The sequence below is a fragment of the Pelmatolapia mariae genome, linkage group LG16_19 (assembly GCF_036321145.2).
Source record: "Pelmatolapia mariae isolate MD_Pm_ZW linkage group LG16_19, Pm_UMD_F_2, whole genome shotgun sequence".
In the NCBI taxonomy this organism is placed as follows: Eukaryota; Metazoa; Chordata; class Actinopteri; order Cichliformes; family Cichlidae; genus Pelmatolapia; species Pelmatolapia mariae.
Window position 1 is genome coordinate 43,528,508 of NC_086241.1, and position 26,488 is coordinate 43,554,995.

The 26,488-nt window shown below is 38.7% G+C and overlaps 1 protein-coding gene across 1 annotated transcript in view; it reads left to right on the forward strand.

The window, feature by feature from the left end:
* Positions 1 to 26,488, forward strand: part of kcnh5b (potassium voltage-gated channel, subfamily H (eag-related), member 5b) — a 167,373-nt gene that overhangs the window by 75,263 nt on the left and 65,622 nt on the right. The window contains exons 9-10 of the mRNA XM_063497810.1: positions 17,743 to 17,942; positions 23,876 to 23,935. Coding sequence (XP_063353880.1) covers positions 17,743 to 17,942; positions 23,876 to 23,935 — 260 coding nt within the window. The remainder of the gene's footprint in view (positions 1 to 17,742; positions 17,943 to 23,875; positions 23,936 to 26,488) is intronic.

Below are 26,488 nucleotides of genomic sequence, written 5' to 3' on the forward strand. Positions count from 1 at the left end.
TTCTTTTGCTTCTGTGTTTTTAATGCCATTTAACATGCTAGCATGTTGGTACTTTGCCATAACCTTCATCCTCCCTGTTACTTCATCTTACTCTCTTGTATGTTAAGCACTTTGGTACACCACTGGTTTTTAAATGTGCTATATAAATAAAGTTTGTTGTTGTTGTTGTACAGAGGGGTTCAAAGTGGGGCTGGGATTACATCAGGGATCTGCTCTGAACTCCTTCCTGTTTGCAGTGGTGCTGAGCAGGCTGACAGATGAGCAGGCAGGAGTCTCCTTGGACTATGATGTTTGCACATGAAATTGTGATTTTATAGTAAGAGCAGAGAGCAGGCGGAAAAGAACCTGAAGAGGTGGAGGTCTGCACTGAAGAGAAGAGGAATTGAAGTAAGTGGAAGCAAGAGAGAATAAATGTGTGAATGACAGGAAGGCGGATGGAAAGATGAACATACAAGGATCAGAGATGGTGAAGGTAGAGACAAGTGCACGAGTGAAATGAAGAAGGGAGAGTGGGCGGGGAGTGGGTAGAGACAAGTGTCAGGGGTGATTTGTGACAGAAGGATAGCAGCAAGTGATGAGTGGAAGGGAAGTTTTAAAAAATGGTTCTAAGACCTGCTATGATGTATTGTTTGGAGATGGTGGCACCAACAAAAAGACAGGAGGTGCAGGTGGAAGTGGTAGAGTTGATAATGTTAAGATTTTCATTGCGATTGACCAGGATGAATGATATTGAATAGATCAGAGGGACAGCTCCTGTTTAGCAGTTTGGGGAAAAAGCAAGGTGAAGATGGTTTGGACATGTGGAGAGGAGGAACAGTGGACATACTATTGAATATGGAGCTGCCATAAGGAGATGAAGAAGAAGGAGGAGACGCAGAGGGTTTGTGTAACAAAGGACAGGAATAAGGTGATATTGAGTTGGCTCATTATTTGTTTATGATTAGTTTTAGTGTAACACCTTCATCTGTATTGAAACTGAGACATGTCTTAGTTATTGTTTTAGCCTCAGAGGTGTGACTATGAATTTGGACAGTTTTTTAACATCCAAGTTTATAAAAAGCAGTTAAAGACAACATGACTTTTAGTCTCTCTGAGGGACTAAGGGAGCCAGGTTTTGTTCCGTCTTAAAGTTTTCTAAAGGACACATACCTATGGGCCATAAATGTTAAAGTTTTCAGCCTTGGTCTAGGTAATAAATTTTTACAAGCAGAACAATGCAAATGAGCCCATTGTTTCGGAAACAAAATTTGTCATAGCTGCTGACAAGTAACACCTGGCACAGAAAAAAGTAAATATTGTACAATACAGGCTATGATAAAGCTATAATCTGAGAAAAAAAGGGAGAATTTCCTTCAACATTTTAAGCCACACAAAAGCTTGGTGTTACTGGGGGAGGCTTGTGCATGGGAAAAGTTTATTCACATTTTCTCACATCTGTGGCAACTAGCTATCCATTAAGTCTACTGAAAAAACAGCAAAACATTTATGCTAAATGCTGCCCTGCCTCTCATCTATCTCATCTTGCTCATTTTGTGATTGGGTTTTCATATCATGTAGTGACAGTACTGTCCAAATGTTTATTCATAATTGTCAATGCAACTTCCGTGACACTCATGTTCCCAAAAGAGATACGGCAAAGATATAGAGATCACATGAAACTGTAAACAGAGAAAGAGACTGAATTTTCCAATAATTACACACGACAAGTTTGCATGGGATTATGATCACACAGAACTTCTACTGTTATTACTTATTACTAGAAGTCCCTTAACCAACACTAGTCCTGTCCATGTGGGCACTTGAAACACATTGACAAAATCTTCTGAGTCTAAGTGTGTAAGGAAAATAAAATAAAAAAGAAAATCAAAAACTCACCTTAAGACTTTTCAAACGCAGCAGATGTCAAATGTGATCGTGTCTGGCTCCAAAAACACCAACATGGCCTTGGCTAAAACTCAAATGCTGAGCCTGCAATATGTAGAGTCCAGAAACCAGTGGGTGATGTCAGCATGAATTTGTACATTTTTTACATTATCGACAGGAGGATTGCTGGTCAACCACAGACTGCAAAACACGGCAAACCTGGAGTGACTGAGAAGAACTTGGATTAGTTCAGTTTTGCTGCTTTAATTTCACATTTTACCCACAGAAAACATTCATCAGTTTTCATGGTAGATCTCAGTTGCATCAAAGATGAATTTAAACCAGTGAAGTTAAGCCTGCCTTAAATACATTGAGCCTCCCACCTGAAGAAGATCCTTTGCTAAAACCTTATGTTTATGCAAGTCTTCCTACTGCTAGCTTGACATAACATGTGAGCTTCCTTTGTTTCCCCAAAAACCCATTTCCTGCAAGGATTGACTGACATGGCTCTTAATGATCCCAGCCAGCTACTCTCTCAGGCCCTGACATGCTGATCGGACCACGACAGGAAATTAACTTACACCTGGTGGTCACAGATTACATGCTGCTGTTACTCTTTCACCTTTCAAATGCTGTTACTGTCAGATGAGATAAAATATATCAGCTATCGGGTGGATGGATGTACAAGATAGGCGGCTGATCAGCCTCCTCAGACCGACTGTCAGGAAAGTTTGTTATTTAGAAATTCAGCAGTAGACAGAAGGGCAAACCCATTCCTGATCCACCCTGACCTGCCTTACTTTGCTTACCAACCTGAGAAAAGAGAGAGCATATGCTGTTAGGGTGTACTGCAACTCCTAGTCTTTGTCACCAACACTGGCCATTGTGTCAGCTGTAACTACATCTCTTTACTTAAGTGACAATACGTGGATAATCTTGTGAATGCTGTGTATATAATGTCTGTGGTTCTTTTAAATTAGTAGCATATGTAAAGAAAAAATAACACCTCAGAGCAGGGTGGATTAAATTAGCTTGGTTCCAGCTTTCTGAATCACTGCCCACATTGTCAACTTTTATTGCAGTTTGAAAGGTCAAGCCAGTCAGATCTTTGTAGGTGGGGTAAAAATCTGTAAGGTCATCTTCTTTTGCTGGAGCTGGAAAAATGGTAACATGAGTTGATGACTCCAATATAGTTGTGCATGTTGCAGTAACTTAAAGATGTAACAACTTTCTAATATTAATAGCTACAACTGTGTTAACTCTACCTGTATAAGAAATCAGATGAGTCTGAGTACTGAAATGGTCTCCCTGCAATCCAATTCACCAATTGAAACAAATTTTAGCGTCATGCAACCAAACATACAATGCAATACAGTCGGCAGTCAGAGGGTGGACCCAGTACTCAGGACTTGGCAGGCAGAGGTAAAAAAAAAATCACAGCTTTATTAGCTGACAAAAAGATGGCATAAACAAAATAATAACATTAAAAGGCAGGAATGACCTAACAGGTAAACATACTGACAGAAGCTTACACACCATGAGAGAAAACATAACAAAGAACAGAGAGAGACGTGAATAGAATGCCTTTGTACATCTGTATAGTGACAATAATGAAATAGAAGATAAATGCACAGAAAGGAAGTAGGGCAGAGTGAACACATCTGGGACCACAGCTGAATTGAATCTACCTGAAGAGACAGGGGAAGCAAAACTGAACATCACACATACAAGACATGGGACTATCAAAATAAAACAGGAAGTAACATGCACAATGAGTCTTAGACTGTGACACGTGAACCTGACGCAGGAAGTGGATTAAGAATGAAGAAACTTGACAAGACAAGGAACGCAGACAGCCACGGAGACAGAACAGAGAGAGACCAGATAGACAAGCGACATAACCAGGGAGACAGAAAGGTTAACAAAACACAGAGACCAGACAGACTTCAACAGGAAACGCTGATGACAAGACAAACAGACGAGACTAGGAACAGACTGGACACAAAAGGGAACTAACGTAATAAAACAAGAACCAGGAATTAAAAATAACCTCAGATGCACAGAAAATACAAAGACTAACTAGTACAAAATTTAAACATAAATATTTCATAAATCCAAAGGATCTACTAAGGAGTCCAAAACAAACTTCAAAAACTGGAACACCCAGGACCATGACATTTATATGAGACAAGAACAGGACAACATTCCTCTCCTAAAACTCCACAGCTGGTAGGAGAACCTCCGTTCCCAGATGTTTACAGACTGCGGTGAAAACAAGTGGAATGCTACACATTAGTGAACACTGGTGGCAGCCTTGTCCCAACATTTTAGACGTGTTGCTGCCATCAAATTCAAATGACCCTAAAATACATTTTGACATTTTAGACATGTTTGTTTTAACGTTATATTGTGAATACATTGACTTAATGAGATTAGCAAACCATGACATTGTATTTTTATTTACATTTTATACACAAGGTCTTAACTTTTTTGAGCTAGGGTTGCATTTTGAAATTATATTAGTTTGCCCAATTAATTTTGTGCTTTTGAAAATGTAGGGATTTGTTTAAAATGGCTATAATTCCTAAATTATTAGAGTGTTTTGTAAAGCCCTAAATTAAAGCTGAAAGTCTGCACATTAGTTGTATGTTGATTGCATGTTTTAAAATCCCTAAATTGTGTCTTTGTTTAACGTTTTATTTGCCTGTGTATCAGTGACAGTGTGCTGGCTTCACATCTAGGAGTTCATAAGAGCCCGTCATTTCCATCTTTCTAGCTAATGGAGTGGTCTCCTTCTTCCACATTTTGTCTCCTGAAAGTGTCAGTTTTCTGGTTTGGATGTTCATTAAAACTTAGCCTATTATTAATGCATCCCACACATCAGATTTCAGATATTTTTTAGTTTTTTGCTAGCAGACAGATATAATAGACAATAAGCCATTTTCACACAAGTAATTCCAAAACTGCAGTGCAGAAAAAGATGTTGTTTCAGGTAATCTTTTCAGGGATTTGAGTGATTTAACATGTGATTAGCCAACCCACTGGCTTCATGGAAAATATGAGGAAAATATGAGGGCTTACAATGGTATATGATGATAATATGAGTCATACTTGTGCTAGAACATGACACCAGATAAGAAATGTTACAATGTCTCCAGTAACATTGCAGGGTTTGGATAAATGGGAATAACCAGTGACGTCTTTTGTTAGATTTCTGTATATGAGTGACACTGCTTGTTTGTGTGAGTGCCCTTACATGGAGGTATGTATGAGAGGTAGCCTGAGGGAAAACTTAAATATTGAAGCGCATTCATCGGCACAGGTTTGAAAGTGTGCCGAGTTCCAGGATTTTGGTAGTAAAGCGTTAGGGGGAAAAATGCTTAAAATGTTACCAGCAATGAATTTCACAATATTACACCAGAGCTTGGCCATAAATAATTAATATAGGTTTCATATTCTTTATGTGTGCTGTGCAAATCATCTAGGGGTTTGGTTTCGTGGTGATTCACTCCCCATTTCCATAATTATCACCAGTTGTAATCGTCCTCACGGCTCTTTCCCGCTCATTCATTTAAGAACTCAATCTCTAGATCATTTCCACAGTGAAAAGCCTCTAAAGGCAGCAATCAGTCCTATTTTTATTATAATTTTTTAATTTCTGCTCTTCTAATTTATGCCAGAGCCATAAGTGTGAAGCCTGCAGTCATATGGATAGTGGGGAGATAATTGAATCAAGCAGGTGCCAGCCATGATAGATGAGTCTCAAATATAATTGCTGACAGTGGGGAAAACGGGGGCCAAGCTGTGATTACCACGAGTCCCAGAGCACGTGAGCTATCACAGTTGCTCTGTACTTGTCTCACCTGCTGATCCGAGTCACAGCACTAAAAAAGCCTCTTTGCGGAACAGAGAGTGTGTGTATTACCCTCAGATGTGAGGTCCCCTGACAAAGTCCACTAACTGCAGTGAGTGTGACCTCGGAACCTCCCTGAGCTGCAAAAACTGACTGCCAAAGTGAGACGAAACCAGGAGCTGGGAGGTCAATCAATGTCTGCTGGAGGTGTCATCTGATGCCAGCACTCCGTAGAGGCCAGTCTGGGGTCTCCTAATGAACCGTCAAGGACTAATCAAAAAGTATCAAGTCTTGACAAGTAGTGAACAGTTTATACAAGACAGGTGCACTGAACTTTGAGATTTTTTGTCATGCCCTAACAGTGAGAGATTGGAAGTCACCACTGAAAACTTAAAGATCTCACTGACACAGTGACAAATTCGCTTTTCATATACTCTCAGTCGACATGCCTTGTTAATTCAAAGCTGTTGGTCCAAAACCTAGTACCTCGTGAACCTCGTTTAATGCGTAAACATGAAATTCATGTTGCAAGTGCATTCAAAATTTTAAGAGAAAAAGAAATGAAAAGAATGAACGATCAAAGATTCAAAGAAAAAAAAAGGAAATCACACCTGTGGAAAAGATAAGGGGGTCAGAGGTCTATCCAGGTGTTAAGAAGGCTTTACAACATAATAAAAGCAAATATCAAACCAGTGGGCATGTATAAGTCATTCGAATGGATCAATAAACACGTCTTTGCAGATATGTTATGTAAGACATTATATAAAATTAAGACTCTAAAACTCTCCTAAATTCATAATAGTAGTTTCAAAGCTGTAGAGTATTTATAAACCCTGTGACAGACTGGTGACCTGATGGTTTTGTTAACCTGCTCCCCCATACCTGTTTTGTTTTTTAAAGCCTGTACTTTAGGCATAATTTGCAAAACAAAAAATGCAGTCAGTCCTTACTTGATGTCTTACATTCAACCTACCTTATCATATTCAAACAGAACCTAAAAACAACATGGACAATCATCTGCTTTAAACACCTGCTCCTCATTTCACTTGCCCAAATCAGAAGATGACATTCTGACCTGCCGCGTCATATGACGGCATTCCTGACATTATCCTACAGTCGACTTTAATTTTAAGCTCTCCACAGCCCCACTTGTCCCTCCTGATAAAAACCATTTCATTGTTTACCAGGCGCTTGTGGTTCGATGTGAGTACTCCTCCATGACTTCATTACTCCTGCCCTGGTCCACAGGGAGCACCGCTCAGCCCCTGATGGCCTTGTTACCTTCAGCAGTGAAACCTCAGAGTTGGCTTGTTTGTGCTGTGTTTTAATTTGGTCCCATTAGCGAAACCACAACACTCTTCTCAGCTTCACAACACCAGATGAAAAACATTAGCGCAGGAACAGTAAAAACAAGGCAAGAGTTCACTGATGCACATTGTTTGTATTTAGAATATGTTCTTGTTCAGAGGGATTTCCACGGTTTATGCTCTTTTAAAGGAAGTACACGCAATTGTATTTTTGCTGCTGTTCCTAAAATGTTTTACTTTATACATCACTTAGTATTATAGTTTCCTAGCAGTTACTATACAAACCTATGAAGCAATCTGAAAAAAAAAGACACTGGGAACATCTTAGTTTAAACCCTCAGGAGAGGAATTTTTAACAAGCTAGGTTCAATGAAAGTGTTGGGGAAATATAAATATATAAATATAAATATAAAAAAAAGTGCTATACTACTAAAAGATGTACAAGTCTGAGGACTTGGGATTTCTTTTTTTCCTGATAGTGATTGTACGTTTTGATATGTAACGAGCACCGCACCATCGCTCAGTAAAGTAACCCTGCTGAGCATTCGTCTGACCCAGGTTATTCATTTAATCATGATTTATGGGTGTGATTAAAAAACTAAATGTGGTGATTCATCTCTGAGCTTCATATGTGTCATTATCAGGTTTTCACCAGGATATCTTTTGCAGAGTGAGATGTAATTTAAAATTTCAGTTTCTGGAAACTTAAACTGTGATCTTCTGTAAAAAAAAACAAAAACCATTTATTACACAGCAACATTTATCCAGCATCTGTGTTACCTTTTTTTACTGCCATAACTGCGACATTATCACAAACAGATTGCATGTAATTGCTACCTTGAGCACATTTAATTTCAAACCGATAGACTGATCAGTTTGCTCCCTCTTATTGCGATCTTCACACACTGAAGTTACTTTGAAGGTTGCAGCTGAGTGCGAGTGTTTGCAGTCATGGTCTGGGTCCTTTAAAGAAACCATTTAAAGGCAACAAGATTACAAGTTCATTGCACACATGGTCACTGTAATTTTGGTCGTGTTGTTGTCTCCAACTACTGTCCCTGTGTGACTGTAGCATTACAGGAAGAGGTGCTGCACCAGGACCCAATACTATATAAGATAAACAAGTATTAGTTGGATGTGTAATGGAAAGCTACTCTAGTAGTGATCACAGTTAAAGATGTAGAGTTAAGAATAAGCATAATGGGCCTTAATAAGCTTAAACAGCAAGACACAACCTGCAAACAGGTTAATTAGAGGTGTAAGGAGGTCATTTTTATTACCTGAGTAGAACTTAGCTAAGTGCTCCAGTACTGCTTACTTTAGCTCCATAACTAAAAAAAAGAATTCCAAGTTATTTCTAATGAAGATGTTATTTCTAACAGGATGTAGGTCTTCATTTTCTTTGAATTTGCCCTTATGTTCAGGAGGTTAGATTTTCTGTGAAACAAGGACATGTTTTTCTGTTTTTCTCCTGGATTTCTGGAGTGTAATCACTTTGGGGGTTTAGGTCTAAGGTGGAGACAGACATTTGTCACACATCAACCCTCCCACCAGCCGCCCGACTCACTCACTACAAAACCCATTAAAATGTTTGCACAGCAGTAAATAGTCTATTAGGTTGACCTAATGAGAAGTAAACAATACAATCTAGTCAGGATTTATTTGGAGACAATCAGCCAGAATATTTTACTTACCCAGAAAGATCTAGATGCACAGTTGGTGCTCGTTAAAACACATTTATGCGGTGGTGTTACTCTTGAACCATCGTCCCCACTGAATTTTCTTTCGGTATATATTTTCAACCTGAATCCAACAGCTAAGCTACTGTTAAATCCATCATCTGACAACACATGCGCATCAACACATCAATGTAGAGATTTTCTGTGATCAGTCAGTAAACTAAAGCATGTTTTATTTTCTTGTGTATTTTTGCTGTTACTTAAATAAACATGGCAGCTAGCCAGTATGCATTCTTCTAGATTTTTTCCCCTGCCATCATGTAATTATTTATTTGACATATGAATTCCAGCTGCAGGGTTGTCTAATATTACTCATCATAATTAATTCCAGTGAGAGCTCTGTTCGACATCAACAAAGATTCAAACTCACGATTCAATAAAATCCAAAATAACAAGCTGTTAGCTTGTAGTAAAAGCTTGCTATTCATTTTCCCCCATGGGTCTGTGAAGCAATAGCGATGCTGCAGCATTGTCAAAATTGATTACAGATATGTCTGAAACTAAAAAGGCAATTTATCTCATTTTCTTTGTGAAAATGACCACAAATCATTTAAAAATAAAGGACTCTGGCAGATGGGAGCTCATTTCTACTTTGCCTATTTGGGTCACATAGGTTGTCAGGTCTGTGTGTGTGTCAATATTTTCAATACTGGAATTTATGGGTAGTATCAGCTTTTCACTGTAAAAGCTTTTATAACTATAATATATTTATTCCTCATATATTAAAGCATACAAAAATTGATTATTGTTGGTCTTCTCACTGATTGCATGTTAATTGATTGACTGTTTGGCTACCATTGCATGGACTACATCCTAACTGAAAATGCACATACAAAAGAAGCAGCAGTCTTCTCATCTTTCATCTTTAAGACAGCAAACATTTTTGAGACAGTAAATTATTTGATTATATTGACTGAAAGTTGTATGTGCTTGTTAATTTATATTTACACTTAAAAAAATGAAAATCTGAATTTAATTTGAATAATATACTGTGGAAAAAAAAAGTATTGATGGTCATTTCAACAATGAACCTTTTTTTATAAAGGCCTTCTGTCTTCTTATTTTGGCTGCTCCCTTTAGGGGTTGCCGTATCAAATGATTTGCCTCTGTCTAACCCTATCCCTAGCATTCTTGTGGCACAATAACTCTCTGCATGTCCTCCTTCACTACTTCCATGAATCTTCTCTGTGGTCTTTCTCTTTTCCTCCTTCCTGGCAGCTTATCTTCAACATCTTTTGTCCAATATATGTATAATCCCTCTTCTGCACATGTCCAAACTGTCTCAACCTTTTAACTTTGGATCCAAATTGCTCAACGTGAGAGTTGTCTCTCTACTCATACTCATTTCTAATTTTGCCCATCCTGGTCACTCCAGATATTGACACGATACTTGACATGATCCAACCCGTCAGCTTGCAGCTTGCACCACCTTGCAGTCTCCTATTTCTTTAAGATTGCACCTTCGGCATAAGATATAGTCCACTTGTGTACACTTCTCTCTTACCTCCTGCATTTCTTTTCTTAGCAACATACCTACCCATAAACTCCTCATCATCATTGTTCCCTTAACCTACAAACCCACTAAAGTTTACTCCAATTACCAAGTTCCTACGCTCACCTGGAAACTCCTGTCTTTCCTTCTCTCTCACTACCTGCTAATATATCCTTTCTTCTTCCATTGTTTTTGACCAACAGTAGCACAGTTTCCATCAGCACACTGTTGGCCAACTTCACCAGGTTGCTGTTTTTAACCTGGGCCCATATAGATCCAATACGGAAATCTCATTTTTTATGATCCATATGTTTGATTTGGCCAGATTGTACTTACCCGTTTATCACACCCAGGAACTGACACTAGGAGTACATCAGGTTTTGGCTCTTGCTTGACTAGGTTTTTAAAGTAAATATACAGGAATAATGTAGTAGTAATTTAATATAGAAAGTAATATCTTATCCTCAAACATGTTTAAGTTTAACTTGGACTTCACTGTTTATTTATGAAGTTAAACTTAAAAATAATCATACACTTTGATTTTGTGTGTGTGTGTGTCTTTGTGTGTGTGTGTGCAGGCCACCTCATCACAGGGTATTTTCTGTGTGTCTGGGCTGTAGGCGTTAACACAGACTGACAGATTTTTGTCCCTCACACTCATTCAGTCTGACAAATCATCCTAAACTCCTCTGGCAGATTACTTAAAAAAATAGAAATAGAAAATATATCAACACAGAGGTTGGATTGCTGATACTTTCCTCATTTAAAAACACCTGTTTCATTATTGTGAAAAAAAAGTAATGTGAATGGGGGGCTTTTTTGCTCCATCATCTGCTTTATGATGTTTCTTTGTACATTTGTAATTTTAATACTCATATGGAAATATCTACACATCCAACGTTGTCTCATTTGAACGATTCACCTTAATGATAAAAAAAAGTAATGACAAAAGACAAGTGTGGTGAGTGGAGGTGGATCGTTCCTTTTTTAAGAAAAATCTTATCAAGTGAGAGGTGGTGTTGATATCCTTTGTTTCACAAAAGCAACAGGTAATGATTAGAGGCTATTCAGTAGAAAGCAAAAGAGGAAGTAATATACTTTTACTAAAGGCAACAGCTATTTGAGCAAATTTAGCAAGACAAGCTGAACTGACAGATCTGTCCACACTGTTTGCTTGATGGGGTTCAGAGTATGCTATTATAAAATAATGCTGCTGATATGACATCAGTGCAGGGGATTGTTTAAATCCAGTTTTCTTCTTTGTGTCACAGTGGTTTTAGAAACAAACTTCCTGAAAAGATTCCTACAAGCTGATCAGAGCCTCACTTTTGACAGCATCTTGTCTTCTCTTCCCTGAGGTGCTTCACCATTTATTAAATATTAGCAAATCTACTACTTTCCATCACCCCCAAAACTCGCCACCCCTGTTTCTGTATCCACCAGATGGGAAAACACAGACAGATTTAAATAAATAGAGCCATAGGGGACAGGTCAGATTTTAAATGCAGTATTGAGATGACAGCTTCAACCGTAGCCTGACTACATGGATTAACTGTCTAAATTCACGTGGGACCAGAAGAGTGTTTTTGGAAGCTGCTACAGAACGATGTATAATCAGCAATCCATCAGTAACAGGTTTGTGTGATTCTAGGGCTTTGTTGGTTATTTATGTATTTATTTATTTGTTCTCCTACTGAGATCAGATACTTCTGTATGAATATATTTTCTCCAAAATATATATACTGTGCAAACAAACTGAAGGTACACTTTAATCAGATAAGTAGAGGAAGGGGTTGTTAATCAGTATCAGCTACTTTCTGTTAATGAAATGAACAATAAGTGCACTAGAGGAGCAACAATGAGACAAACCCCAAAACAGGAATGGTTTTACAGGTGGAGGCCACTGACATTTTTACACTCCTGTTTTTTCACTAGTGTTACATTTGGCTAGGGCAGGGGTCGGCAACCTGCGGTTCTTTAGTCCTTATAGTGCGGCTCCGCGTGGTTTGGGAAAATAAATTAGAAGTATTTAGCTGAAGTGTATTCTATTTATGTTAGTTCTTCTTTTAACTTGTAGTTCTAAATTGGAAGATTACTGTGATATTGAAATATAAAAATAAAATTATATTTTATTATTTTTTCAGCGCTCAAAATAAGCGTCACACTCGCGGAAGCCGGTGTACCCGCCGAAACGCCATGCATTTATCGAGACTTTCAACCCCAGGTAGGCCAATTATGAATCTTCGGATCCACATTATGTCAGCAACTATTCTCCACCATGAACTATGTTAAAAACAAACACCGCTCACACCTCACGGATGACAGCTTACAGTCCTGCGTAAAGATGAAAGTGACTTCGTACAGCCCCGATTTGCAGACGCTGTGCGCATATGGGATATGCGCAGAGGAGGTTCAGGAGCAGAAGTCCCATTGTAAACATACCACGGCAGACCCGACGATGTTTCCGTGAACATGCTTTTCAGCATCTCTTTATTGACCACTTTTCACACACGGTTGCTGTACGCATACAGCCGGCTGTAGCTTTCAGCTCACAGCCCGACATATACCAACACAACAGCATAGAGAGCACAGACGTTAAGGCGGCGAGGTGTGACTGCGGGTGCCGCTCAGGTGCGTCCGCCTCCCCTGCAGCGGCGCTGCAGACCACGCCCCGCCACACACATTAACCAGGTAAAATACATATTTAGGCAGAATTTTGCAAATATCTATTTTTCATTTTTCAGCAGCATAGTGCTTTTTTTCCAATTATTTTTTAAAAGCCAGGTCAACGCTCCAAAAGCCCAAAGGCGATATAAGGGTGGCGACTCACAACAGTTTTTGTTTGCTACATGGATCATTTTAGTTCAGGTTGGTGTCTTTCCTTTTGTAATATTTCTTTAAGTGTTCAAAATGTGTTAATTACATAAATGTAATTTTCTCTGTAGCACTTCATGGATTTCATAAGCAACACACCTTAGTTGTTTACACAAAGCATAAAAGTAAAAAACAATATATACAGTGTTATCTTTATTTTAGATGTCAAAAAGTATTTGCGGCTCCCAGTGTTCTCTTTTGCGTGGAAACCGGGTCCAAATGGCTCTTTGGGTGTTAAAGGTTGCTGACCCCTGGGCTAGGGTCATTGTCACTACTGGTAGCATTAGGAGATACCTAGACTCTACAATGGTTGCATAGATACTCCAATTCTCCAGGCTGACACATCAATGCGTGCCCTTTCCAAATAGCTTGTTGTGTCTCCCAGCACAGTTTCAAGAGTGCGGAGTATGGAGATTCCAGGAATTAATTCAGTTCAATTTTATTTATACAGTGCCAATCACAACAACAGTTGCCTCAAGGCGTTTTATATTGTAAAAAACCCAACAACCATATGACCCCCTATGAGCAGCACTTTGGTGACAGTGGGAAGGAAAAACTCCCTTTTAACAGGAAGAAATCTCCAGCAAAACCAGGGTCAGGCAGGGCGGCCATCTGCTGCAGGACGTCCTTAACTCACCAGCAGGGATGGTACCTGCTCCTTTGTGGAACAGGCCCTAAAAAATGAGCTTCAGCAGGCTACCGTAGGAATGTCTCAGAACAGAAACAGACTTCATGAGGGTGACCTGACGTCCTCTAGTGGAACCATGTGTTTACTGTCCAGCACTGTGGAGCCCGATTGGCATTTGCTGTAGAATACCAGAATTGGCAGGTCCACTCCTTGTCCACCATCTGTGCTTTTCACAGATGAGAGTACGTTCACCCTGAGCACATGTGACAGATGGGAAATGGTCTGGAGAAGCCATGGAGAATGCTATGCTGCGGTTTGGTGGTGGGTCAGTGATGGTCTGGTGGGACGTAGCCATGGAGGGAAACACAGACTTCAACAGGCTGCGCAATAGCACCCTGACTGATGTTAGTTGTATGGATGAAACCTTGGGTCCAAGGATTTCATCATGTCCTGGAACACCTCTGGGATATGTTTTGCTCCATTCAACGTCACCAGGTTGCATCTCAGACTGTCCAGGAGCTCAGTGATGCTCTGGTTCAGATCTGGTGGAGATCCTTCAGGATACCATTTATCATCTCATTTGGAGCATTCCCCAAAGTTATCAGGTATGCAAACTAATAAGTGCTATTTTGCAAGGAAATTTTGGCAAAATAGATCGAGTCAGCCAACTTTTCAGGGAAATGATTCATTGACAGAACTCTAAAAACATTGTGTCAAGATTTTTGTGCGCTAGTTTATAAATATGGTGCAAATATTATTTAACAGCATGATTTCAGTTCTTGAATTTCTTTGACTGACTCAATTGTGGCAAGGTTCACAAGGTTGATTTCCACAGGCCAAACTCAAGCCATGGCAGGTTGTATAAGCTATGGTAATGTGCTTAAGTCAACACAGACTTTGACTGTTATAGAAATGCAAAGGAGAAAGTACCGAAATTGTAAACTCAACATATTTAAACTGTTTTGTTAACACTATAAGTTCAAGTGCTTATCTTAAAGACTCCTGAATATCTTGCTTTTGTACCTTTGGAGGCTCAATTCTTTGGTGGCCTGTTTTAATTTGAGCTCTGTTATTTGTCTCGAGCTTCCTTGACAACCAGTATTCCAAAGTGCTGATAGCCAGACCTCATTTACACCTGATAAATGCTAGTAATTAGCTTTTCATCCCAAATAGTTTTTGTACTGTGGTTACTTACTGTGGTGACACGGATTTCTTCTGCAGCTTCTCTTCATACCCATCCACACATCCACATGTCACTACTTTGGATAAAATAAAATTGACTAGAAATTGATATCCCAAGGTTGAATTAACCTTCAAACCATTGCCTTTCTGTGTTCTGAGGTGACACTTACCTCCCTATGGGCTATCAAGTCAGCCAATTAGAAGTCTTGGGTTTGGTGGGCGGAGAGCTGTGAGTCTGAACCTTAAATTCCAGGCCAGATGTGCTGTTGGAATTCTTCCTGAATTGCTGACAGGGTCCTGGAAAGGTTTTGTAGGCTGGGAGGCAGCAGACTTTGAAGGACTTATCTCACCACTGACATGCAACACCTTTATGTGTGTGACTGTCCTGCTTTTATTCTTTGTTTTGTCTCTCTTTCAGACACACTCTTTTCTTTTTGTGTCTCTGTAGACTTGCTTCTGTGAGATAAACTGTCTGAGGAAAAAAAAATGCCCACATTCACACTCACACGCACAGTACACACTTTGTTTTTGTCATGTTTCTGGTTCACTTTCTTTGTTTTTTTAATCTACTATTTTTACACTACCTCATACAGCATACATACAGAGAGTTTATCTTGAATGCACAGTTACTGCAAGAAAATCCAACATTTGCCTCTTTGATCCTTCTTTACAAACTACCCCTTTGTACTGTACATTCATTCTGCCCCAGCCTTGCTTTCTCACACATCATGTTGTCAGATTCCCTCCACCTCCTGCAAACCACAAGATTTTTCAGAAGTCTTCCAAATTATTGTTTCTTTTTTCTTTCCTTTGTCACTTGTATTGTCTGGGAGGAAGCAAAAAATAAGAACTATTTTGAGTGAGGTCTCTATGGAAACAGTAAAGTACAAGCAGGATAGTGAGGAGGCTGAGCAGTGACGCATGATGGCTTTAAATTTCAAAGGTGGGAAACACTCTTGATCACCAGGAGACATTATATAATATACATCTAACACTGATCTCTATCTAAGTTCGTCTGACTTTTGTAAGTGGCTTTAGATGATTACTCAAACCTGCACCCCTCTAAGCCACTGTCACAAACATCTGTTTGTATTTGGCTAATAAAAAGTCAGTTTTTGGTGATTACCCATCTGCTTCAAATAATGCCAAGTTAATGTTGTTTTTGAAGTCTTTCAAGTCATGCAGCTCTCTCCTACAAGTGTATACTCATCTGAAGATATTTGGTAACTGGACTGGTTCTTATGTAGCACTTTTCTGCTCTACCATAGCATTTAAAGTGCTTTATACAACACGCCTCCTTCATTCATCTACCCACCCAAGAACTTTTTCCTGTGCTTAAGTGCATTCTGTCTAACATTCACACTCCAATCAATGCATCAGAGAACAGCGTGGGGTGATTATCTTACCTAAAGATATTTGGCATCCTGACACTATGAACACGTTCGTTTATCTGCATCGTTCATCTTTTGGTGTATTTATTAAGGTATTGGATGATGAAGGATTTCCAGGAAGTCTGTAAACAGTAACTGCAGCCATGAGAGTACCTATCTTAGCATTACACAGAGTTTTATATGGAAAATGTGCATCTATCAGATTGCTTAAAACAGGTGGGGAGAACTCTCCCTTCTTTGGCGCTTTGGCTAGTCCCAGCTTCTCAGCGCTCTGTCTCGTCCAGTCCTGGGGACCTGCAACTAGAAGGCGGAAGGTTCCCCTTCCTCACATCTCTTCCCTGATAATTTGTTCTTCTAATGACCGTGAGAGTAATTCTGGCTGAGACTGGATACTGTTTTTATCTCACAACGTCTGGATGACCGACCTTATCATAGGACTTAGTGTCCCTTCACCTTGAAGCTTCTACACTGTCGCCATTTCTAACTAAACACTGTCTAGACATCTAAATTCTTAAGCTGTTATTCACTATAATACCTTACACAAACCAAAGCCAAACACAAACCTCTTTGGGTTTCAGCCACTCTAAATCATCTTTGCCTTTTTCATCTTAGACAACAGGACTCTTTTCCTGTTGTTGAAGTTGTTCCATTTGTCCATCACATTGGACCCTTGGCAGAAGGGTCTTGTTACCAAAAGCTGTACCTACAGTCATGTGAAAAAGAAAGTTTTCCTGGGACTCTATGCAGTGTAACAAACTAAATATACCCTCACTTCTTCCATAGGAATTCAGAGGGTAAGTAGAAGTCATGTTCTGCTAATCAAATGCACCCGATTAAATGATCATCAGCGATTGGGATCACCTCTATAAAAGCAGAGGTTTGGTGCTTTGCTAGTCTGGAGTATTCAGGAGTATTAGCATTAACCCAATGCCTCAATCTTTCCAGCAAATTCACTGAAGGTCAGACTGTGCCATGCTCAGAGAAAATGCAAAAGACTCAGGATCTTCATCTCAAACTCTCCATGCCTCAGTTAGCGTAATACGTGCTAATGTTCATGACTGTACAAGTACGGTTGTTTGGAAGGTCTGCCAAGCCAAGACTCTTCTATCTAGAAGGACCAGTTGCTTTAAATGTTGTGGTGGATCGGTGTAACTCATTGGGCACATAAACCAAATTAGTATTTATGTAGTGCTTTCACAATATTGGTTTCTTTATTGGTTTCTTGCAAGGTGTACATTTATGGTTAGAAATTAAAACAAAGCAGGCTCCATTTCTTTTTAAAACATTAGATTTTTGGCTTGGTGTGTTACAGTAAGCAGATATTAAGTTCAAGTCAAAATAATCGTTTTCATTAAATGCTTTTGAAATGAGCCCTTTATATATTTCATATTTCTTCTCCTACTTGCTTTCTAGCTCTGCTCTATGCCACCATCTTTGGAAATGTGACCACCATTTTCCAGCAGATGTATGCCAACACCAATCGCTACCATGAGATGCTCAACAATGTCAGGGATTTCCTGAAACTCTACCAAGTTCCCAAGGGTCTAAGTGAGAGGGTGATGGACTACATCGTCTCCACCTGGTCCATGACCAAAGGCATCGACACGGAAAAGGTGAGACTGAGACGCAACGTGTCAGGTAAAGCTAATGTATTACTGATGTGCCATCTGTTTATGGAGATTTGGGTATCTCAGTGGTGTGATTTTGTGCTACAGTAATCATCCGGGCTGGAATTGAAAAAGCCAGACACCGTGTCGCTTTTTGCCATTTATACAGATTACAAAGCATCAAGTGATGTGTCAGGAAGCAAAAGCTTGAGAGTGATGGTTTTATATTTAATAATCATAGATGCTTATAACATCCAAAATCAATACATTTCAGAGCATTTACCCATATGTGTCACAAAATTAGCTGCTGTATCAGTGTTCTCAAAGAGTCTTAAAGTAAATCAATCAATAAATAAAAATCTACATAACATTTTTTTCAGAGCAAAAAGAAAACGTCTCAAAATACACTTAAGTGTTCATTTGAGTATTATGTGCCGTAACGAAAGTGAATATAAATGAGTTAAAACCTAATTTACACAAAAATAGAGTGTCAGGAAACTTTTAACAAAAAAAGACTCTTAATTTTTTTCCCCCAAAATGTATGAAATTTTGGAATGTACATATTAAAGGCTATTGTCTCATTTTTTTTTCAGACATCTGCACTTTGGTAAAGATTATATACATTAAATTTAAGTTCTATTCGTGTATTTTATTTCGAGAGTGTGTACGTTACACATGCTAATTTTTAAAATTGTTATTATTTTGCTAGCTAGCAAATTCATGGGATAAATGATTGAAATGCACTCAGTGTGATGTAGTACGGCAGTGCTATTATAACAGTTAGTAATGGCATGGTTAATTTTTGGAATATGCTGTGAACCTAACTAAGATACAAGCAGTAGCTGTAATGTGAGTTACTTTCTTTAAGTGAAAGCTTTAAGCGTTAGCCCGATGCTTAACTAGCCAAATTAAGGCTTTCTGATTGAAGGCTAAAAGCGGCGTTGTCACCAAGTAAATAGAATATTGATTATATTTTTGTGTATTGCTGCAGCTTTTTCAAGCATTAACTAGGTACCTTTGGCAACACCTTAGTGGGAAATAATGGTAATATGACTGATCCATATGCGCACAAAGAATAGACACTTTTTTGTGCTACCGAAGTTCCCTTGCTTTCATTCAAAATCTGTTTATCGTTAAACAACTTCAACATTATAATGGCTTCAAGCTCACATCGAGGCCTGTGGGGCACTATCAGCCACTGAGACAGTAGACAAATGAATATTTCATACTTTAAGGCTGCCTGTTTATTTAAAGCAGATGAACAATACATTATAATTGTACATAATAACCTCACAGATGATAGATTAAATAAATAGGTTTTTGATAGATGCTTGTGCATTCTTAAAGTCTTATATGTTGAATTGAACTGAGTATGTCATCTGTCCAAAGCCTCTCCCAGTCAGTGCTGTTCTCCATGCCTGTCTTACTGTACATGATGTTATTAGCACAAACACTTTAAAGGTGATAATTTAGGACTTCAACGATAACACAGCAGCAATGTAGTTAAACATCTTACAGTTAGTTTTGAATGAATGAGCTTTAAAAAACAAACAAACATCTGTCTCCTATTTTTTGTGTCACATATGAAAGAAGCATCAATATCCGATGAGAAGACTTATTAATTTGGCCTTGCTGTGTATTATTTTGTGGTGTTTGATGCAGTTTTCTTGTTTTGTGGGGTTGTTTTTTTTCAACAGGAGATTAATATGTCTAACAAGTGGATTTGTTCACATTTACACGTCTTAAATTTTAAGTGAGATGTGCGTTTTGAGTTTCGACACTATCTACATATAAGGCAGCCTTTTTGTTTTGCAGTATTTTGTGTGGTGCGTTTTTCTATGTTTTAGCAAAAGGGGAACAAAAGCGTTTCAGTCAACCTCAAATGATTTGTTTTAATTTTCACATGGTCTTACTGAGGTGATGTGAAGTGAAACATGCATACTTTTTTTTTTGGTAATGTGCTGGAAAAACTTGAAATGGACCTTAAAGTGCTTAAAAATGCTTGAGTTTGACCCTGAAAAAGGTGTATGAACCCTGCATTTTACACCTGTGTGTGTGTGTATGTGTTTGTGTGTGTGTGTGGCATTAATAACCGTTCTGTGTGGAACTTTAGGAAGCAGTTGCTTGTAAATGTGAGGTGGACATCACATTTCTAATTTTTGGAGTACCATTGAATCCTGGTACCTCACAAGCCCCTCTGTAGTCCTATCTATGTTCCTAACACACATACACCAACACAGATGTTGGTGCTTACCCACACACATTACATAAACTTACCCTGAACTGACCCCTGACCTCCTAACTGCACCTCAAAACTGTTTGTGGGTTCCACTCTTCCTCACTGTCATTATCATCAAGTTGACATGCAAATATGTGCACGCTTATATTATGGCACAAGATTCTAATCTGAAATTCCATTCTATACACAGATGACCTGTCAAATGTACAAATATGATTGTAGAGCTTGTATTAAATATTTTTATATGTGATTTAGATATTTAATTTTCTTTATACAAAGTTTCCTCAAGATCGGTCTTCTCATCTAGGAGGAAATAAGGAACACACATACATAAAATCTTCACATTATGACAATTACCCTTAGAAAAGTGGTCCAAAGGCACGCTACCACACTTCCTGTATACTTTGTGCATATATCAGAGTTGGCTAATCACCCCACATCATTTAGCATTAAATACATATTAAATAATAAATAATATTTAGAACAGAACTGTTCCAAATGCCAGATTTACACTAATATGAAAAGCTCTCTTTTCCAAGTACTTGCTAAAATTGTACCAAATAGACATTAAGCCTTGGTTGCTAATTAGCCAAATACATACCGTACATACACGGCTGCACATAAGTGGTCCGCAGGTGCGCATTCGCTGTCAAAATAAAAGACGTGCACCAGATAAGAAGTTGCAACGCGCGTTTGCGTACATAAGAATTTCTGGAGGAGGACAGACATTTGTTTAGAACTCTTAAAGATATCGAAGAAGCAAACTCCTTTAAGAAATTACTTTGGTGTTCCTCCACCTCCAAAGAAATGTCAGAAGGAGTCAGAACTGCAAAAGAAGCGCGTATTCTCGGAAAAGTGGTTGCAGGAGGTGAGCTGGGTTCAAACAAATGATGAACGCACAGAGATTTGGTGCAGAATATGCTGTGAAAATCCCACTCTAGCGGACAAAAACACTGCCTTTTATATGTACGCAAATGCGCGTTGCAACTTCTTATCTGGTGCGCGTCTTTTATTTTGACAGTGAACGCACACCTGCGGACCACTTATGTGCACCCCTGCGTATATATATGTATATATTGCAGTTTGCAAGAATCTCCATTTTTGAGACTTTGAAATTTGAAATTGCCCCAATTCGATTTAACTTTGATGATATTAAACAGGTTAGCTGTCTTTTGTTTATTTTTATGTTCCTTATGAAATATGAAATAATAAAAGTCTGTTGTTTTTTTGGCTGAACTGGAGACTGGCACATTATAAACTCATGATCCAAGATAAGCCTCATGTAATCTTCTTATTATTTATTTCCTGTTTTCAAGTTTTGTCCATGCCTTCTTTCTCTGCCCATTTAGTTAATGTTATTTTCAGTTTAGTCACAAGCCTCTTCTCCATCAGTCCCAGATAATTATACACTTTTGAAGACACATAAGGCTAGTTTTGCTCCTGCTCTCTGGATAAATACCTCACTGTCAGAGCTGAGGCCAATTAGTAAATAAGTTTGTCACTTTGGGAGCCGTTATATGGTTCATAGTCAGCTCTTTATACTGTATCATCCACATTAAATGGAGCAAACAAAATATAGAAGACTTTTATATGTCTTTTTTCTCTTAAGTTTCCCCCCCTCCCCAATTTTGTTCATATGTAAGATGGCAGCATTTATGGAGGATGATATTTTGCTTTCTTTGATTTTGCTAAGTACTTAATTTTATTGGGACAGATTTTAAAAAGTGTGTAATGAGTTACACTAAGCGGTTACCATTAACAGTCTGCCTTTGCTGCAGTTCTTTTCACAGCGAGCTAATGAATGCAACTAAACAAACTGGAATATAAAATCTGTCACTCATACACAGACGGGAAGTTTCTGAAAAATCAGGTTTCAAAACAAATAAGCTTTCAGTTTGAAGTTGAGGTTTTTGATCTCCTCTGACAGCATCTGCTTTCTGCTGAAGTGTTCTTGAGCAAGAAAGCCTCTGGTCTTTTTCTGCAACTGAATTTCTACTGACCCAAGTCAATCACACTACAAATACACTGCCCAGGATGAAAATAAGATAGGGCTGATGGAGCAGCTGTGGGTCAGGTGGTAGTCAGTGGGTGTCTGCCAACTGGAGTGTTGTTGGATTGATCCCTAGCACCAACAGCCCTGTGCTCAAGTATCCTTGGGCAATATACTGAACCAGGATGCATCTCTGTGAATGTCAGATAAAAGCATTTTGTGTGTAATTGGGTGAATGAGACTTGTAGTAGAAAGTGCTTTGAGTGCTCAAATTGAGTAGAAAGGCTCTATATAAGAAAAAGCCCATTTACCATTTAGCTTTTGTTTGCAGCAACAATGTTCAATAAACTCAATGCACATATATTGTTTTTTCGCCTTGCACAAACACTTCATGTTTCTCATAATCTAAAACACTGCATTGAGCATTGAAATATTTATCTTCCAAATCCCTTCCTCAGCCACATGGCATCAGTGAGATGTTTTTTAAAAGGAACCTTTTTACGCTTTCTCTCATATCCTCATATTGTTGAACAATCAGATAAAATGTGCTTTCAAATAATGAGGCAAACAAATGTAATATTCTTTGTGAGCCAAAACCTCAGAGGGAATACTTGTACATTCATTGATACGGTCATCTGCTCCAGGCACAACACACCTATGACATCCAGGTGATGCCACTACTGCCCACAGCTCACAAGAACTGGCTGCTGCCCCTAGAAGGCATACAGAAGTCGGCCAAGCACAGAAATAGTAGGTTTTTGGGCAGAGTGGCCTTAAAAGACAGGAGCTATTACAGATTGCTTAACCTCCTAGGACCTGGCGTCCACATATGTGGACATCACATTTTGGGTTGTCTAGACCAAAATACTAAATTTTGCTCTGCAAGGGCCTGATATCCACTTACGAGGACATTATACTGCCACTGTTCTATCAAAATTTTAAACTAATATCCTCATATGTGGGTCTCATTTTTCTTAGCAACAAAAATCAGGTAAAAAAAAAAATCAGGTAATTCTTTGTTTTTACATTCATCAGGTCCCAATATGCCCAAATATCAAAGAGAAATTAAAAATGCATGCCGTGGAAGAGTTTGGGTCTTAGGAGGTTAAGACAGAACATGAACTGGGGTGGCTGCGTGAAGACACACACAACAGAAATAAAGATATGTATTTTTAAATTGTGAATCATGCAGAGTTAGTTAGGTGGTCCAAGAATAAAACCAGGAATGCAACAGGTCCCACTGCAAAAACAATAAGAAGGCAGAAAGCAAGTAGAAACATCACACAGCTTAAAGGATTTCCTATTGTCTTTAGGTTTGAATTTCAAACGTTCTTTTCTTAACACTTTGAATTACTTGAAAATCCAGCTTCTGTCAAGACATATGTAGTATGACAGAGGAAGGTGACAGCTACAGTGTAGCTGACCCTGACCGCTGACCTCCCTTTAAAAATGTCTGTTGCCTAGCCTAGATGAACCAAAGCAAAGTAGCCCTGAATCTATCTCCCCAACAACATTTTCAAGACTTGGGAAATCCAGAGGCATTCCCAAGTTGGATGAGGTTCATATAATCTCAGGGTCTACTTGGGATTCTCCTACTAGCTGGATGCCTGGTATGCATCCAGAGAATGTCACCAAGGAAGCCGTTGGACAACGGGCAAGTGCTGTTAGTCTAAACTGCCACGTCATCCTCTCATGTTTCTTGTGTTACAGGTCTTATCCATCTGTCCCAAGGACATGCGGGCCGACATCTGTGTCCATCTCAACAGGAAGGTATGCAGTTATTATTTTCATATATCCATACATCAGTTCTGTTACAATGCTTAATCGAGTGATGAAAGGCGCAATAATGTGTGTCTCAAGGTAGTGAAAAATAAGCTCCTGCTATGATATGTAACTGTATGTGTCTGAGTGAGTCTCTTTAATAGCTACACTTTGGCAGACCTTTCAATATGGTTGGCAACAAACTTGAGATTAGAGAGGCGTGTGCACACTGCTGAGAGAGGACAGAGTCTTTTTCTTGCTGGGGCTTAGCGTAAACTTGGAGTCAAGGCTTTGGCACAGCTTTAAGTCAAACACCTGCAGCAATTACACACTTGTTCTTATAATGTCTTCCCTCATTCCAGAAAAATCACCTGCTAATGACAACTATCATGTCTTATGTCAGATGCGAAGTAAGACATGATGTTTCTGTGGCATAGCATGGCATACCTTTCAGTTCTTTAGTTCAATTTTGATTCAGTTTTATTTATACAGCACCAAATCAATACAACATTTGCCTCAAAGTGCCTTTTACCATAAAGTAAAGACTCTATGGTACTAAAAGAGAAATCCCTACAATCAGATGATTCCTTGATGACTGGCTGCCTCGACCGGTTGGGGGTAAAGGGAAAGAGAGAAGGGCATAGGGAAACAGGTCAAAACCCTAACTATAGGAGAGATTAATTAAATTAAATCATTAAGGCGAATATGCTTAACATACTTTGAATGTATAGCAATCAAGTAAATTTCATTTGACAAGAATCCAATAAATTTAATGTTTTACATTGTCCATATATAAGAACATTACATGAACAACTTACAGGTAATCAAATTACATAAGTCAGCGTTTTGGGCATACACATCTTCTGAATGTAATGACAGAAACCCCATGTCACCCTCAGCTGCAATAAATAATTTCCAAAGATCTGAACTGGACTCCAAACCGATACAGAACAATCTCCATGCACTTTCCACAGGGAGGCTGTAGCTAAGGAGGTAGAGAAGGTCATCTACCAATCTCAAGTCTGGTGGTTCAATCCCTGGCTTCTCCAGTCTGCATACCAAATGTCTTTGAACAAGAGACAAACCCCAAGTTCCTTGTATGAATGTGTGCGATTGGTAGACAGGTGCTTATTTGTGTAGGATATTTTATGCAACCTCAGTTGACCAAAGTGCTGTATAGCTTATACAAAATATACAGTATAATAAAATATACATTATAGATAACGATTACTAAACCAACAATAAACATACACTGAAAATCAAATAAAACAAATTAAAGAGATACTCTATTGAACTCGACCTAAAAGCAAGCAAGAAGAGATTTTTAGAAGTGTTAGAAGTAAAATGACTGATAGACTTAGGTTAGGTAAGCTGTTCCAAAGATTAGGAGGCACCAATGAGAAGGGTCTAATGCCTCTGCTTTTAAACTTGGATCTAGGAATATCCAAGATCAGCTGGTTCGTAGACCTCAGTGCAAAAGTTCTGTTAAATAAGGGAGTGTCAAACTACTGACACTCCCAAAAACAAATAATAACATTTTAACTGGATGTCAAATAATGACAGCAAGAGGCTAAGAGACCAACAGCACTGTCATACCCATCTAACAGGTTGGGTTGTCCAAATAGAATTTCTGTTTTGTTTTTGTTCCGATAAAGAAAGTTTGTCTCCACCTATCATTGCATATCTCCAGGATAGTTCACTAGTGCCTGAATAGAAGCATGGCTGCTGGTTTGTATATTCAAATATATCTGTGGGTCATATACAAAGCAGTGAAAGATGTTATGCTTTTTTGACTATATAGCACACCGGTCATCAGGTGCTTTTGTGACATAACTGAGTGAAGGTTAATTGTGCTCAGAGTCTTTTAGCTATCACTTAACATGCAATGATATTGTTCTCAAAACTCTAGGAGATGTCAAATGCTGAAGTGGCGTGATCAGAGGACACCTTCAGTTGGGTAATTGTGCTGTGTGACAACCGTCTCCAATGACAGTTAGTCAGAAGTTACTAAAATTAGTCTTGTCATGCAATGCGGCTGATTTTCAGTGTCTCTTCTGAAATAAAGCTCACGCGCTACATTCATTTCAAATACATCTAATTTTTCAGGGATGTCTGACTATGATAAAAGATTGTGAAACAGGACAAGAAGACATTCTGTTTGATTGTAAGAGGAAATTAAAGCTGGATGTCACTTAGGAGTTTCAAAGGAAGAAGATATTGCACTTTGGTTTTATTTCACAAAACAAGTGGAATTTGTTTTTTTTTAAAAAGAAGATTTTAGTTTACTTTTACCAGTATTTCATGTCCTGTCCCGTCCATTAAGTTGTTTTTTCCCCACAAAAGTTAGAGCAAGATGCAAATACAGTATTAATTAAGCCCCACATTTTTTTCAAAGTGATTAACAAAAAGAAAACAGGAAAAATCTGAACCTCTCCTTTTTTCTTCCCTTTCAGTTTTAATATGAAGCAGCTCATAATATGATGTGAACACGGTGCCACACTAGATACGTTTCAGGTGTTGTATCCCTTAAACCTCAACCACTTCATACACTCACATTGTGCT